Genomic DNA, 18,015 nt, shown 5'->3' on the forward strand with positions numbered 1-18,015 from the left:
TGGTCATCCTGGAGTTTCGTATTACGGTTTGGGTTTCAAAATACACTCATGTTTTCAATCCACTTCCTCTGTACGTTCTGCCTAAACGCAAAAGTGTCTGTAAAATGCGGGCTTTTATAGGAGAATGCAATTTTTAAACCAGCACACATAAACGGCCAGTAGCTACACGTGCGATTTGTGAATTTGCAAGCTGCACTTATGCCCAGGCACAATGGATGATATGAAGATTTACATTTAAAATGTACTTGTGCACTGCATGTGTGATATTGCTTTATGCACAACCATAGTGTTCTTAGGCAGCTTGTACTTTCCGAATGCTCGACATTTCACGGATGCTTAATTCCCAGCTAAACTGCTTTTAGTTGAAATAAATCATATCTTCTGCACACACCTCCAAGAGCCAAAACTGTATAATATTTACTATGCCTATCCCATCCCCAAAGCTGCATTAGTATTTCTAACAATTTCGAAACTCCACTCAATCTAGAACTTCTGAATGCACAGTTAAGAGAAAATAATTAATACTCTACAAACATTTGTTGATTCATTTTCGTCAACCAAACAGTGGTACATACTTAAGAACCAATTTATGGAAATAGAAAACTTCAGCTACCATCCGAGGTGCTTAAAGAAAAGTCACATACATATGCTATTCCCGTATACACATGCTTCACCACGGATTAACAATGAAGCATCAGAAATAATACATCTGTTTTTAAAAGGCATTCAATTTCCAATTATTTAAACACCAAAAACATGGAAACGATGAAAAGGGTGCAGGATTAAGCTAGAGGATGGCCAAGGCACACAGTTGCTGCTCAAATTCTTTCCATGTGAGCGTTTATTATTCTATACTTCATTCAAGGTATTTCCAAGCGCATCGTAGATTTCTTTCTCAGGGCAAGCATGAGGCTGTCAAGCTCACATTTTTCAAACACAAAAACAAGTAATGCTGGCGTTTAGCTTTCTGCAAGTTGAAATCTTCCATTGCAGCAGTAACACGATAGGTTTCAGGCACTTACTTGCCAGCTAAACCTCAAGTTTCGCTAGGCCACCAGGGCTAGGTACTTATGTTCAGTGCGGTTGTGTCACTTGGGTTGGTGTTGGGGCACAAGTTATCAGCATCTCCATCTACAAACATACTGCCACTGTATCTGGGCTGCTCCCATTTGTTCATCTTGCACAGGGCTCTTGTGCTTATGACTACAATGTTTATACATTTCTAATTTTGCGCCTAACTTCACAGGTTTTATATTCATTTTTGGGAGATAATGGCAAATAAAACCTGCTAAACCATTGAGCAAATAAAAAGATGAGGCAAAAAAAGTCCCATGCCCACAGGAGGCAGTTAACTGCCATGACAAAGACTTTTTTTGTACTGCATTTTTCAAGATGATGACGGCTACAATTGCCACAGCATCCTGTTCTATTTCCTGTTACTGCTAGCCATTTCCTGCAGTCAAATGAGCACATCTGTAGGTGTGTGCAGAGAAAGGTTCTTCTTGCGGATCACATGAAAAGAATTCTCACATGGACTCAGTCGTCAGTCAACAGATTGACAAGGGATAAAGCCCATCTGATTGGCCCACTGCATTATTTGGATGTATTGCACATATAAGATATCATTTCCAACAGAAATGACATATATATAGGGTACAATATAAGTACCAGCGGCACCCCCGGGGTAAGGTAGCTTTACATAGGTGGATGTCCAATTGACAGTAGACTGGTTGCTCAAGGAGGGATGGTCCACAGTGTCAAGACACAGACCATAGAAAGAAACGAACAGAAGACCTAAATAACCTCGTCAGGTCTGGATTTCTAGGGGTTATTTAGCCAGAGCATTGGTTGGGTGAAGGGGGGAGGGAGAAGGTGGTTTAATGGGAGGGATGCAGGGCCATCTCAAGTAGATGTTGGTGCCCAGTGTATGCACACATGTGTGATACAACCCTTCGAAACCAACGAAATGGAGCATTCCAGAAATCTATGGTTACACTTGCTTCAGATCGTGATCACAGCTTTAGCTTGATATACTCTCCCAAACAGTGATCAAACAAGCGTGGCTATTCCCCTAAGTCCCATGATCACCTTCAACCTGGCTGGAATCAGAATAATGAACGAGTGACAGACACTTCAGCAGTCCATGAAAGTGTACTTGTGTTCTAGCAAAGGGACATACCTCTTATGTTTGCCTCTTGCAAAGGCCTTATTATCTGGGCGTTATCGCCTATGAGGAAGGTATATGGGCTGTAGAATAGATGGAGGACGCAGACCAGTAGCCCAGACATAGGAGGGAAGTCTGGTTTTCAGCCTTATGCTACTGTCCCAGAATGCACACATGCACAAGCATGGGTGCAGAAAACTGGAAGCAAGGAAGGGTCACATAGTATGGCATAATAAAGGCTACAGATTGCAAGTTACCAGGAAGGTACAGTTATCTGAACATGGAATAAAATTAGAAGATGGCCATGGTTTCCAAGGAGTGGTGGCATGAGTGAGCTACCACTTTGTGGTGTGTGCTATGCCAATGGTCACTATTAGACGTGAAGCAACAGTTAAACTATTAGGAAGGCTTTACATGTCATCTGAGCTAAATCACTATAAAGGACTGGCGACTTTGCAGATTTCAGCACTTCTCATTTCCTGGCCCATCGATAAAGTTACTATCCCGTGGTAAGTGCCCTCCATTTTATCTACTTCTTTACTGCCGCTCACACAGTGAACTGAGGAATCCATTCATTTTGTGCTACCCACCTGCAGCAGAACCTCCTTGCCCACTCTCCTGCCCACCTCTGCTGGCTTGTAATTGGTGAGCGCACGGAGCACGTGACCGGAAGAGCCGAGGCCCGGAGACTCTTCTCCATTGTACTCAGTTCCTTGTTCCTCATTTCCTGGCCGAATCGATAGAGCTACCATCCCGTGGTAAGCGCTCTCCATTTTATTTACTTATTTACTGCCTTTCGGCGAACAGAGGAATCCACACACCCGCACCAGACCCTCTTCTCCCTACTGCCCTGCCCACCACTGCTGGGTTGTGATGTTGAGTACGCAAAGCATGTGGCCAGAAGAGCGTCATTTCAGAAGTCCCTCCAGGGCAGCCTCTAGGGAACCTCCCATAGTCTGTTTGCCCTTTGTGCCCCCTACCAACGCCATCTACCACAACAACCAGATCAGCATTTGCTGTTGTATTGAACCCTGCAACCTTACGAAGACCGTTTGATTTATAATCTTGCTGCGCCGTTTAGACATTGTGTTGAATGATGTCTGCCATATTGTTCAACCTTGCTGTGCTCCTTAGCGAGCCATTTTGTTGAAATCTACTGTGCGTAGAAGAGTTTTTGAGAGTAGTCTAAGGAAGGCATGGTATCAAACAGCAAGACGGACACAAGTGATCACAGTTCAAGGATGTTTATTGAATTCCAAGTGGGATTGAAAAACGCCTACCTAATCCTAAATCTAAAGATGGGAGCAAGCTAAGACCATCAAATAATAACAATGCAGTCCTAGTCGAGTGTCAAAATAAAAGGGCCTATACTAATAAACGTATTGCTAATCCTTACCTCTAAACACAAATAGTGTGGGAAACAATGTTATGCAAAAGAAAAGTGTTCAAGAAATGATATGTCAGGATATTCAAACCGTTGGATTCCCTTCCCCACGTTTTCTGCACAGCACAAGGCAAGACACTCAAGCTTAGCACAGTATCTGGCTTCTCTAGCACGAGGATGCAGCTCAAGACTTCAACATCAGGTCCTTCTGTGCCAAAGTCTCTTTGCCATTCAAAGTCTCTAATTTCAGAGGGCCTGATGCAACACGACAAAACATTAAGGTTCCTTTTCTCTCAGGATTTTCAGTTACACAACTTCTCGGGTGATTTACTGTTCACCCTGGGTACCCTTCTGCCAGGCTGGGACCCACTTTAACACAAAACCTTCAATTAGTCTTCCTCTGCCAGGCTCGGACCAAATTCATGTACTTTTCCAAACTTTCTCTACTTCATCAAAACCGAGAGACTTTAGATAGTGCGCATGATTTTGCTGACCCGTCGCAGGATCACTTCGATTCACATTCATTTGTTCCCTTTCAATTGGTCTCAGGCTCGGACCAAATGTAACTACTTTTGTCACTTCTCAACTGGATACCTTACGGAGACCTTCTACTGAGCACCCATGCAGTGCCGGACCACTCTGTCAAAAGGTATTATAGCTCGCTTTAAAGTTCAATCACCAATTAGCAGTTTAACTTCACTTGCGTCTCTTATCACACGGGGTTTAACAATGTTCGTTCCAGCGCTCGCCATACAATGTTGCTGCTTGCAACCTTGGCTTCAACACAGACCGTTCTTGCACCGGTCTCACCAGCTGTGTTGATTTCACTGAAGCGGCTTTGTCCTTGGAGACAAGAACAATACCACAGTGGCTGGTGATTCTACCCACCTTGATTATTGACGCAGGAGGGCCCTGGGTATCTCTGACACACAATGCAGGATTCTTCAGCCTGGTTTCCTGGTCTTAAGCTTTCTATTCTCAAGGTCTCTGGAAAGTAACGGTTCCCTGTCGAATAGGTCAGGGGAATTTCCCTCCTTGCAATCCCCTTCGGTGTTGTAGTCTTCCCACTCTTACTCAGCTGCCATCCCAAAACTGCTGTTTCCTCGTGTGCTTTACCTCATTCCGAGTGTGCTCTCGTGCTCCACCTTTTATCTGTGTGGGGAAGTGTAAGGACGTCAGGTGTGTGTGTGTGTGTGTGATGGTCAGTAATGGCCTGACCTCACCTAACCATTGTATTGGGAAACGTCAGATACTGTTCGGGTGCCCGTCTTTTTTCTCTCATAGCGGGCTGTCAGTGAGAATGTGTTTGTGTTGTAAAAGTGGGGTCGAGGGGGCGGCAGAGTTCCTAAATGCCTGATAGGATGGGGTAAAGGTGTTACAGGGAAGGGGATACTGCGTCTCACCATCCGCGTCCCACTGTTACGCTCACCTGGTATCCACGGGGATGCCACCCAGCTGCGGGGACTCCCTTCTCAGCCACTCCCTGGTATAATCAGCGGGGAAGTTCTGCCTTGTTATGGATTTTGGCGTGCTCTCCGTCCTGCCTTCTTGGCAGGGACGCGTTGTCCTTTGTGGGCGAGTGCGATCTAGTTACTTCACTGATGCTGCCCTTTAGAGTCTTTCAGGTAGGTCTTATTACTGTTATACTGTAAGCCTTTCTATTAAATAATGTCTTTTCTCTCTCCTTTGGTGCGCGGAAGTTCGCTGTGGAACGTTGGCTGAATTTGGACTCATTGGCAGGTGATGGCGTGTCGAGAGCGCCTTGATGCGGTAAGTAGGCACTATGCGCAGCGCTATGATGCCTTGCCTTTGCTAACCTGTTGTCTTTTGTTCCCGTAGGTTGCGGTGCTCAGCCGGAGCAAGAAGTCCCAAGGCGGTGCTGGTCGATGGGCGACTTGAGAGGTAAGCTGCTGGCGCAATTGTAAATGTCTACGGTCTTGTTTCTCTCCTTTTGCAGAACCCACGGTCCGGGAGGCTCGCTGTTCCTTTGATGCTGTTTGCAGGAGCAGAGGGCAGCTAGCGGTGGAATCACAGGTAAGCTGCAGCTAATAACGATGTCCCTTTTGTTTTTCAGGTGCTGTTCTTCCGAGGTTCGCAGATGCTGCTGAACACAATGAGCGTCACGTTGCAGGATTGCAAAGTAACACGAAGCGTGTTCTCCAAGTCGGGTGTGGTTTAAATAGTATCAAGAAAGTAGTCCAGGTAAAATAGTCCCTAGGCTACCACACCCAAAACACTATACCGCATAGCTTGGTTCCAAGGAGCCAAGCTATGTGGATGCCTCCATGTTGACTGGCATTGAAATAAAGTAGTTCCCAAGCACAAGTCTTCATTAAGTATGAGCCTGGCCCCAAGAGGGCCTAGGCAAAGGATGCCTAAGCTTGTTGGGGGCCCGAGCCGAGACCCCTCCTGGCCCATGGCCTGCCGGGGGGGGTTTCAGGAAGTGGATCGTGACAGCACTTCCCCCCCCTCCCCCCCAAGGCCCCTCAAGGTATTCCTTCTGTCCAGCCCTGGTTTAGTTGGAAAGTAGTGATGATATGTTCTGATCAGACGTGGTGCATGAATGTTTCACAGGGTTCCCAGGATCTGTCTTGGGGTCCAAATCCTTTCCAATCGACTAGGCAGTATAACCTTCCCCTCGAATACTTGGAATCCAAGATACTTCTGACTTCGAATTCTGGTTCTCCGTCAATAAGTATGGGTTTAGGTGGTGTCCCAATCCGTATACCGGGCTGCATCGGTTTTAATAGGGACACATGAAATACTGGGTGAATCTGTAGGTTAGGTGGTAAGTCTAGTTTGACGGCTGCTGGATTGATAATTGCCTTGATGGTGTAAGGTTCCTAAGTTCCTGGGTTGAAAAGTCCGGGTTCCCTTGATGGGCACAAACTTGGCAGCCAGCCAAACCTTGTCTCCTACCTGATAGCCTGGGGCCTTTTTCCGGTGTTGGTCGGCAAATTGCTTTTGTTTTTCTTTGGCGAAAATAAGATGTTCTTTGGCCTTTTTGAAAGCCTGAGTGATGTTGGTGTGAAGAGTTTTTACTGCTGGCATTTCCAAATTTGTTGGGACATCTAGTTCTGAGGTACGTGGGTGTCTACCATAAAGGGTATAAAAGGGTGTTTGTCTGGTACTGGAGTGCAAGGAGTTGTTATATGCGTACTCGGCTATCCATAACACATCTTTCCAGTCTCTTAGTTCATGGCGTAACATGCACCGTAGGTATTGTTCGGGCCCCCAACAAGCTTAGGTATCCTTTGCCTAGGCCCTCTTGGGGCCAGTCCTGGCGCCTTTGGCGCCAGGCTCATACTTAATGAAGTCTTGTGCTTGGGAACTACTTTATTTCAATGCTAGTCAACATGGTTGGTCCTCTCGGTCTGACCGTCCGTTTGGGGGTGATGGCTAGTGGATAGCCTGGATAGTCAAATTGTGCCATTGCACAACACTTTTTCCAGAAGTTGGAAATGAACTGGCTACCTCGATCGGAGATCAGGACTGATGGGAAGCCATGTCGTTTTACAATACCATCGAGGCACACTTTGGCTAGAGTGGGTGCGTCAGGGAGGCCTTTGAGTGGAAAAAAGTGCACATTCTTTGAGAACAAGTCCACGACTACCAGGATGGTGTTAAACCCTTGACTGGGAGGTAGGTCAGTGATGAAGTCGAGACAAAGAGTGTGCCAGGAAGTGGGAGGAATGTCTAAAGGTTGCAGAAGACCGGATGGTTTTTGTTTTTGCAACTTGTTTTGCGCACAGACTCCGCAGGACCGAACATATTGGATGACATCCTTACGCCAGGCAGTATTGTTCTCCTTGCGCTTGCCATGCGAGGAAGGCATCTGGGTTCATGGTTCGTTGAATCTTCTCTCTCAGTTTAACTTGGGTTAAGGCCGTAGTGAGGCCCAAGAGCTTGTCATCCGGTATGATGGGGACTGGATCTGGGGGCGTATATACCAAGTCATCAGTGCCTGTACGAGAGAGTGCGTCAGCTTTTCCATTCTTGACCCCTGGTTGAAAAGTGATGACAGTCGTATTCGGCGAAGAAAAGGGCCCACCACAATTGGCGTGAAGACTGGGCTTTAGCTGTCTTGATATTGCAGGTTTCTGGGGTCTGTGATAACTGTAATGGTGTGTCTGGCCCCCAGAAGGTAGTGCCGCCAGGCCTTAAAGGCGGATTTGATCGCCAAGAGTTCTTTGTCCGTGATGGCATAATTCATCTCCGGGGGAGAAAATTTCTTCGACCAAAAGGCCACTGGATGTAGCTGGCCTGTTACTGGATCTCTCTGCGAGAGGACAGCTCCCATCACTATGCTGGAAGCGTCTGTTTCCACGATATAAGGAAGATCGGGGCGAGGAGGTCGCAGGATTGGCGCAGAGGTGAACCTTTTCTTGAGTTCCTGAAAAGCCTTCTCTGCTTCTTCGGTCCAAGCACATTTCTTGTAATTTTTTCTTAGCAATATGGTGATCGGGTGTACGACCTGTGAGAAGTATGGTATGAACCGGCGATGGAAGTTTGCAACGCCCAACATGTTCTGTACCCCTTTTACTGACGTTGGTGATGGCCATTTCAAAACGGAGTCCAATTTATGAAGGCCCATTCTGATGCCTCCTGGAGTAAGAATAAAACCCAGAAACTCAACTTCGGTGACGTGAAAAAAGCACTTCTCCAGCTTTGCATATAAACAATGTTCCCGGAACTTGGAGAGGACTGAACGGACGTGCTTGATGTGATCCTGTTTTGAAGTTGAGTACACCAAGATATCATCTATGTACACTAGGGCACAGACATCAATTAACTCTCTCAAAACGTCATTCATAAAATACTGAAACGCTGCAGGAGCATTGCATAACCCAAAGGGCATAACTTGATATTCGAACAAACCATATTTGGTGCGGAAAGCAGTTTTCCATTTGTCTCCGCTTCTGACCCGCACGAGGTGGTATGCTACTCGAAGGTCCAGTTTGGTGTAAATTTGGGCATCTTTGACCTGGTCCAGCATTTCTGGGATGAGCGGCAAGGGGTAACGGTTCTTTACAGTGATCTGGTTTAATGCGCGGTAGTCAATACAGGTTCTTAGGTCCCCTTCTATTTTTGTTACGAAGAATAAAAGGACTAGCTGCAGGGGACTTGGATGGGCGGATGAATCCTTTTGCGAGGTACTGGTCTAAATAAGCCTTCAGATGAAGGTTTTCGGGTTCCGTGAGAGCATAGATTCTGCCGCAAGGAACCTGAGCACCAGGAACAAGGTCGATCTGGCAGTCATAGAGCCTATGCGGTGGCAGCGTTTTGAATACATCCTGGAAATCTTGGTATTCCTCAGGCAAGGTACTAGTCACTCCCAAAGTTGCCACTTCAGGAGTCGTAGAGATACTGAAAGCAGGTTTCTGTTCGTGGTAATAACAGGCTGGAGAGCAGTCGCTGGGAAAGGTTAATTTTCTTGCCCGCCAGTCAAACAAAGGGTTGTGAGCAACTAACCATGGCATCCCTAGAATGAGCCAGAATTGAGGTGCCTTGATGAGATCGAACGAAATAAGTTCCCGATGTCCGTCCTGGCACAGCAAGGTTATCTCGGCTGGGCGCTGGGTTACGGGTCCGGAAGCGATTTCTGTCCCATCCACCGTGGTTACCTTGTCTGTAGTTGGCTTGGAACACAGGGGAAGCCACATCTCTGCAGCTAGGTCCTGATCTATATAATTCCCAACTGCTCCGCTGTCGATGTATGCTTCAATGGCATGCATTCTTGACGACTGTTGGTTATTAATTAAGATCACCGGAATTGCAAAGTGTGAGGTCGGTGGCTCTTTTCCCTCACTCGACAAACTGACCTCTACGTTTGCCGAGCTAGGCAGTTTCCCGACTGACACTCCTTCTCTTCATCCTTTTCTGTGGCTCCAACGAACATCCTCTGAGGTTTCACTGGGCAGTCCTTCAGGAAATGCCCTGACTTTCCACAGTACAGACATAGTTGTTGTTGTCTCCTTTGTTAGTGGGGGTCGTACCCCTCCGATTTGCATGGCCTCCACAGCATTTTCTTGCACTCGGGTTACATTGTCTCTAGGCCGAACGTACACTGGCTGAGGGTCCATTTTAGAACGGTCTGCTTTTCGGTCTTGCAACCAGTGGTCCAGTTGCACAACCAAGTCTATGAATTCAGAACAATCTCTGGGTGGATTAACCACTTGAGCTAGAACGTCTTTTAATTCACCTCGTAAGCCCCGGTGAAACAACGTGGTTCTTTTGTTTTCAGGCCAAGTAGCCTCAGCAACCAATCGTTTGAAAGTAGCGATGTACGTTAACAAATCCTGATTCCCCTGTCGGAGGGAAGGAGTTCATTGTCCACAGCTTGTTCTCGGGTATGGCGAGCAAAGAGTTTTTCCATTTCCCTCTGAAAGTCTCGAAAGTTATGTAATAAAGGGTCATCATGGGACACCAATGGTACCGACCAATCTGCGGCGCTGCCACTAAGGTATGATAAAACAAATAAGAAAATGAAGGTGACACTGATTCATGAAAGCTGCGTAATTTCGTGGATCTCCAGCAAACCTCTCCGGTGGTGCCAAAGGAACTGTACCTGGTAACACAACTTGTACCGGAGTAGATATCGTGGATGACATGCTAGGAGTTTGCATTGGTGGGTTGTTCCCAGGTAGAGGCGTCTGACCCGCTTGTGATTGCAAGACTTGCCTGCTGATATCTTCGGTACGCTCTTTAGTCACCAATAAGTCTCTCCAGAGAGCGTTAGTCTCCTGTCTGGCAGAGTGAACCTCGGCACGAAGTTCTCCCAACAATTGGGCCAATTGGTCTCTATTCTGATGTTTCCATGACGCCCAGGTGGATTGGTTTGGCGGGCTTCGCGTTCTGTTACGCTCACCTGGTATCATGGGGACGCCACCCACCTGCGGGGACTCTGGTGCCCTTCTCAGCCGCTCCCTGGTATAATCAGAGGGGAAGTTCTGCCTTGTTATGGATTTTGGCGTGCTCTCCGTCCTGCCTTCTTGGCAGGTGCGCTTTGTCCTTTGTGGGCGAGTGCGATCTAGTTACTTCACTGATGCTGCCCTTTAGAGTCTTTCAGGTAGGTCTTATTACGGTTATACTGTAAGCCTTTCTTGGATTCAATAATGTCTTTTCTCTCTCCTTAGGTGTGCAGAAGTTCGCTGTGGAACGTTGGCTGAATTTGGACTCACCGGCAGGTGATGGTGTTTCGAGAGCGCCTTGATGCTGTAAGTAGGTGCTATGCGCAGCGCTATGATGCCTTGCCTTTGCTAACCTGTTGTCTTTTGTTCCCGTAGGTTGCGGTGCTCACCCAGAGCAAGAAGTCCCAAGGCGGTGCTAGTCGATGGGCGACTTGAGAGGTAAGCTGCCGGCACAATTGTAAATGTCTAATGTCTTGTTTCTCTCCTTTTGCAGATCCCACGGTCCGGGAGGCTTGCTGTTCCTTGGATGCTGTTTGCAGGAGCAGAGGGCAGCTAGCGGTGGAATCACAGGTAAGCTGCTGCTAATAACGATGTCCCTTTTGTTTTTCAGGTGCTGTTCTTCCGAGGTTCGCAGATGCTGCTGAACACGATGAGCGTCACGTTGCATGATTGCCAAGTAACACGAAGCGTGTTCTCCAAGTCGGTGTGGTTTAAATAGCATCAAGAAAGTAGTCCAGGTAAAATAGTCCCTAGGCTACCACACCCAAAACACTATACCACATAGCTTGGTTCCAAGGAGCCAAGCTATGTGGATGCCTCCATGTTGACTGGCATTGGAATAAAGTAGTTCCCAAGCACAAGTCTTCATTAAGTATGAGCCTGGCAGCAAAAGGCGCCAGGACTGGCCCCAAGAGGGCCTAGGCAAAGGATGCCTAAGCTTGTTGGAGGCCCGAGCCGAGACCCCTCCTGGCCCATGGGCCTGCTGGGGGGGGTTTCAGGAAGTGGGTCGTGACACCCACTCCCACTCCCCGAAGACCCCTCACCCAGGTGATCCTTCCCCCACTGGTCCAGCCCCAGGAACTGGATCCAAAAGCGATGGCCGTGTCCTGGCCACCTGGATGACAGATCCCCAGCGACTAGTGGGTTAGACACCTTCTGGTTTCTCACAGTAGCCAATGTATTACACTTAGAAGAATTTTGGAGAGTAGCCAATGCATTGAATACAACATATCCATAAGGAAGCATATGTGTGGCACTTAGAAGATTTTGAGAATAGCTCATGCATTGTATTTAGTTGAATTTTGAAGTATATACACTGTACTGATTAGGGTACTGCTACCCTCTGAATCCTGACTCTGTGTTAAAGTATACTACACTCTGAAGCTTGCCAATGTACCAATCACACTTGCTCTGGCTCCCTTCCCACATAACTCCCAAGTACCACACATGCCCTAAAGGGCCGGCCACACTACACACGAAAATCACAAACCACACATCCACCACTACAAACATTTGCAAACAACAAACAATCCCAGACACTGGGCCTTACCCCTCTGGACACAAAAAGCCAGTGCACACAATCAAAGCACACTTAGAAAGCAGACACACACAGATGCCAGTTTCTCCTGGTTCTGCAAGCATCAACAGATGGGTATAACCTCTATTATATCCCTCTTCCCTCAATAACCCACGCCAACCTCTTTTTACAGAGCCACGTGAGCGCCTGGAGACCATGCAAATGATAACGGTGTGCGGTATAGGTCAATTTACCATAACATAACTTTTATTTGGACCATGACAGGAGGAGTAGGCTTGTGTCAGTTCATGAGTGTCAGTTGGGGGAAGGAGATGTTCCTTCACTGGCTAATAGGTGCAGCTTAAGTCTGGTTTTGAACCGTTCTAATGATGAGCTGGTTCGGATGGTCAGGGGAGCACAGTCCAGTAGATGGAAGTAAGTAGGGAGAAGAAGTGGGAGGAGGTACATGGGGAACAAGGGACTGGAATGATGAAGAGAGGAGGGTCTTTGAGCCTGAGAGGGAGAGTACAGAGAGATGCAGTCTACAAGGAATAGTGGGACAAACTTATGGATAGGTTTATGGAATAGTAGGAATTTTAAATAGCAGTTTTGCATGGAGATGCACATACTGTGGTGGCAGGGTGCAGAAGAAGGTTGCAGAGGGAGTGAGATGCAAAGTTCAGAACTTTGCTAAGAGGAAAGAAAGAGTAAGTAAAAGAGGAGTAGGATCTTATAATAGTCATGTTTAATGAGCATAAGGGCCGGGAATAGAGTTTTGGGTGAGTGGTGAGTGAGCTCGGGGTGGGTCATGCTTACATTGAGAAGACTGGCCCTAACAGCCGCGGCCACTGCCTTACTGAACTGCTGGAGTCTAAGATAACTGTCAAAGAGGACCCCAAGTTTGCAAGCCTTGGTGAGTGAGTGAGGAAGTCAGGTGGTAAGGAGATAGGAGGGAGGGGTTTGTATTGGAGGCATTAAGAAAGGTGTATACTGCCACGGAAGAGCAGAGCGTAGGTGAAATGTTGAGAGATCAGTGGGAAAGGAGAAAATGATCTGGGTGTCATCAACTAAGAGGTGGTAGTGAAAGCTAAAGGATGAGTTGAGTTTTCCCAAGGAGGAGGTGGAGAGCATGGAGTAGGCTGAAGACAGATTCTGAGTGTGGGAGAGAGGGTGTTAGAAATGTCTGAGATGAAACAGAGATAGGAGGCAACACAGTTGAGCATGGTACCTTTGAAGCCAGGGGAACAGAGGGTTTGAACAAAGGAGGAATGGTCCTCCGTGTAAAAGGCTGCAGAGATATGAAATAGTATGAGAAAGGAGTGGTGAGCAGTGATTAGAAAGTGGGGTGTGTCATCTTCAAGGTTGGTAACAATGAAGTTAAAACACCTCGCTAAAGGATTTTTGAGTGGGGGATTGAGAATGGGGCTGTAGAAATAGGGATTGTTGGCGTCAGCAGTGGCTTTTTTGATGATGAAGTGTGGCTGTTTTGTAGCAAACATCCCAGCATTGTCCCTGTTTGGGGTGAGGAGATTATGCAGTGTGTACATCCTCACACACAAAGATTGCCTCCGGAAAGGGAATCTAAAGGAGGCACAAATAATTACTTGGATCTACTTCCTTCAGGTTTGGGACATGGTATACAGTGGATAATGGAAGCGTGTTATTACCGACAGGCAGGGTAGGTATGGTTTATGGTCATTCCATCGAATCCCTTGCATTGAAGTTTGCATTGAATTTTTTCCATCTAAACAATTAGCATTAAATGCATTATTTTTTTTGGGGGGGGGGGCTCCCACGTCTCCCCATCCCCCCCCCGAACACTTTTTTTAACCTTAAAAATCCACCTAAACAAAAATGAACCCTTACCCCCCAAAAACATGAATTTGATGCAAATATTTAAGATGTAAAAAATTTGATGTAATTGCATTCCATGGTATGGCTTGGGATGCAATGACCAGATACTGATAGGTATTGAGTGTCCAGAGAGGAAGCTAGGCGAGGACTCAGGGAGGGGTCAGAGGGGCATGAGGCTCTACGGGTCCCTTGCAGCATTCTCTTACCACTCACTGACCAGCATGGTCTTGCAGGCACCTGAAATTACCCTATCCCGCTGCATGGGAGCACATGTTTTTTACATTATGGCGATGCATCAATTAGTTGCTGCTTCATTCTCTAGGCACGGCGAGGAACAGTTCCAAATCTGGATATAGTTAAACATGTCTGGGGTCGCCTGCTCTGACTTGACCTCCTGCATAAAGGTGTGGTTGCAGGGCACTTTTGGCCAGCTGCCTTCTTTTGAAGGGAAGACCAAGACTGATTTGCTTATGGTTGTTCCCTGTCTCTGTGGAAAAGACTATGGATTGGATACATTTAAAGCTTTCCCTCCATCTCTTTTTGGCGTATTTAACGAAGCCTCTAAGTACATATGATACAACAGTCATACAAAAAACCTTCCGTAGAACCCTGTAAGCAACTGTGGGTCAGGGGTTCCAGTACCATCAAGAAAGCTAGATGTGCCTGCTGCAAGGACTTTTGCTTAACCTACAGGTCACAATCTACCTACATACTCTGCCACTGGCCAAATAGTGTGGCAAGGTGAAAATTACTCCCTTGCAATACCTCCTATTATTAAACTCCCACACCTGGAAGAGCCCCCTGAAGTAGGTCATGTCGTTAATAAGGCCATCAAAAACTGAAAAGGATGCCCAAAAAGCGAAACATTGGCGTGGGGTTTGAAGACCCAGGTACATTGAACACCCTACTGTCAGATGTAATCTAAAGGCCATGTGGTCAGCTTTCCCAACATGGTCAAATGTTGCTATCTTGGTCAAAACATTATCTGCTATTTTTCCCATCGGTAACCAACTTGTATTATCCTTCATTAAATCACTTTAATATGGAAGCACTTAAAATCCATCTAAATGTTCGTTAAAAAAAGGGAAACAGATGTTTCACAGCACAACTCCTAATCACCAAAGTCATCGCTCAAACACAAAATATATCTTCATAATTCAGCAGACAAAAACGTAGTACATTAAAGCCAGTACTACTAGCTTTGCCAATGCTTTATCAACTACAGTTACAGTGTCTGACAGTGAGCATACATATTTACTTTCTGTTTCTGAAAGAACAGTGAAGATTCAGTATTTAAACCTGTCAGTGCCACATGTTTTGATAATAATATGGATGATGCAAGAGGACTGCTGGCAACATTATCAGATAACTTATCATTACTCTAATTGTAAATTAAGAAGCTGCCAGTTGACTTTATCCAAATTTGCAACACACCACTTTATTTTTTTTAATGTATTTTTACAAATTCCGATGCCGGACCTACAATAAATGTACCCTAGGATTAAAAATAAATCCATGTGTCACCTAGGGTCATCACCTCCACAATCAAAACGTCAGTTCTTTAAGTGTTACTTCCCATAGCTCTGTAACTCTGATCCAAACGATGCAGCAAAGAAGAGCTAACCGGGAGAAGTGCCCTTTATTGGACACATGTAATTGTTACCTTGATTTCGATGTTTCCCACTTTGGTAGTTGATCTGATAACGGGCCTGCCAACCAGTGCTGGGAAGATGTGCTCTGGAAAATTGGAGCCGGCATACCCGCATTTTACAAACTGAAAAACAGTAATAACAAACACATGAAAATTGGAGATGCGCTCTTGGAAGATTGAATGAGCGGAATTATTGCAGCAGCTCAGGAAAAATTAATCTGAAACCTTCAATCTAGAGGAAAAAAAATAAATTTAACGTTACAATGTTGTGTTGCTATGCTTTTATACCGCGTCATTTCACAAAATAAGCAGTTTCAGAACGCCTAGTGTGAAATATTCATTAACATTCAAGTCCTGCCCCGACGCAACCCTCGCTATTCCCCCTCTGGGTTTCTGTAATCTACTATTACCTAAGCAGTATAGTCTATGGCACAATTTCCCATACACAAAATTCGGTTCAATCACTATTACAAAATAATTCGCAGAGCCATGGCTTCAGAGAAAGTTTTGAGTTGAGAGTATTTAATGTGCTACTCTAAGAAATTGAGAGTAAAATCATTCTTCAGGGAGAAAAATAAAATGGTTCTCATTCACGACTGGGTTATATTTAGGCAAGAAGAAATACATTTGAAAAATATAGGTATTTTTGATATACCACATACTATTAATGTGCCCAGTAATTATCCTTCATGACTTTTTTTCTATTACCTACACCCTCCTTCCACCAGAAAACTCAACAGTGGACCTTCTGTGTGCGAGGCATTGAAAAGTGCCTCTGGTGTGAACACCACAAAGGAGCAGACACCTGCCTATCTTTTACACACAGCTTTACACAATTTAGCAAGCGGAATGCTCTCTAGTTTAGTGTCTAAACATACACAGGGCTAAAGCATTACAACATTTCTGAGTCAGGGAATGTAGAGATACTGTTGTACAGAGCAGTATATGTTATGTTATGTTAGCGGTACTTGTATAGCGTACCATCACCAACAGAATTGTTCTCCAGGCGCTCTGGTGGATCTGTAAACAGGAAGGGTGGGTAGGGTTAGTCGGGAGGAGGGGAGAAGGAGAGTGGGAGAAGTAGTGTGCTGTTGGCAGCTTCAACTCGGTATACACCGAGTGCTGGGCTTTGGTGCTAGTATCGGATCGGATGAAGGCCTTGAGTGCTGTGGGTGAAGTTTATGTGTTGTTGATGCAGTGTAGTAAAGTGCATGCGGATTGCTGGGAGAGAGGTGGTTGTGTGGTTTTGTGTGGGTTTAAGTATGCAGAAGATTGAGGGTTGGGTTAGTGGGGTCTGTATCCTGGTTCAGGTACTTATGCTTTTGTTAGAGTTGTAAACCTGTGGGTTCAGATGTTGCTGGTTCTTCGAGGGCCGACTTGTTTTGGTGGTGATGCACTGATCCACCTGTATCCTATTGAGTATAGTTTGGATTGGTGGGTGCGTCTGAACCTAATCTTCAGGTGTGGGACTGGGTGGGTGATATTTGTTCTCAGGTGATCTAGTGTGACCCTGGTCGGTTAAGGATTTGAATGGTCCAGGGTCAGGGTCGTGTTGCAGTGTTGTCCTTCTGTCCTGATTGGTTCTTTGATTTTCGTGGGGTGAACATCCTTGGGACTATTGTTTAGTTGCAGTTTTGTGTGGTGGGGCATTGTGCTTCCTGCTTTGTATTGGTGGGCAGTGTGTAGTGATGAAACATTCTGTTTCTCACCCATTGTAATGGGGCCCGTGATGCAGTGCTTCCTTTCTCTCTCTACGTTTTGTTCTTATGACTGTTGGGTAAGGTCTTAGTTAAGGTCATGGTCCTCTTGATGATTCGTTCTAGTCTTTCTGTCTTAGTTTGCTATGTTTACTGTCTTTGGTCGTATTGCGACTGTATCCCATTTGGTCCTTTAGTATGTCTTTGGTTATTTACCTCAGTTTTTCCCACTGATTGATCGGTATGTATCGCGGTCGCTCGACGTTCATTGATGTTTTTAGTTATGTCGGTGCCCCTGTGGCTAGTCTTTTTAATTATGACTTGAAGAGCCAGGTTTTGAGTAGTTTCCTGAATAATAGGTGGTTTCGTGTGTTGCGTATGTACTTTGGAAGGTCGTTCCAGGTTTTCGGGGCTTGGTGAGAGAAGGAGGATCCTCCAAGTTTTCTTTTGTTGTAGGGCTTCGGTTCCAGGAAGATGTCCATGCTTGATCTGAGCGTTCTTGTTGGTTGATGTAGGCGCAGTTTGTCTCTTAGGAACTCAGCGCCTTTGTTGTGTACTGCTCTGTGCGTAATGCACATTGTTTTGAATTTTATTAGTTGTTTTATAGGTAGCCAATGTAGTGTTTTCCGCGCTGGTGCAGTGTGTTCTCTTCGGGGTTGTTTTCAGAAGTAGTCTGGCTGCCGGGTTTTGATTGCGTTGTAGTTTTTTTTTAGGAGTCGTTCAGGCATGCCTACGTATAGGCTATTGGCGTAGGCTACTTTGGACATGAAGAGGGCGATGATGGTGGTCGTTTTGTTGGCGAACGATAACGGTAAGATTCTCTTTGCCGCTTGTAGGC

General features: G+C 46.0%; 1 protein-coding gene across 1 annotated transcript in view; it reads right to left on the reverse strand.

The window, feature by feature from the left end:
- The window catches only part of LOC138467868 (actin-related protein 2), a 599,885-nt gene that overhangs the window by 501,808 nt on the left and 80,062 nt on the right, over positions 1-18,015 (reverse strand). The window contains exon 2 of the mRNA XM_069608160.1: positions 15,493-15,603. Coding sequence (XP_069464261.1) covers positions 15,493-15,603 — 111 coding nt within the window. The remainder of the gene's footprint in view (positions 1-15,492; positions 15,604-18,015) is intronic.

This window comes from Ambystoma mexicanum, chromosome 4q (genome assembly GCF_040938575.1).
Source record: "Ambystoma mexicanum isolate Mex_15411 chromosome 4q, UKY_AmexF1_1, whole genome shotgun sequence".
NCBI lineage: Eukaryota > Metazoa > Chordata > Amphibia > Caudata > Ambystomatidae > Ambystoma > Ambystoma mexicanum.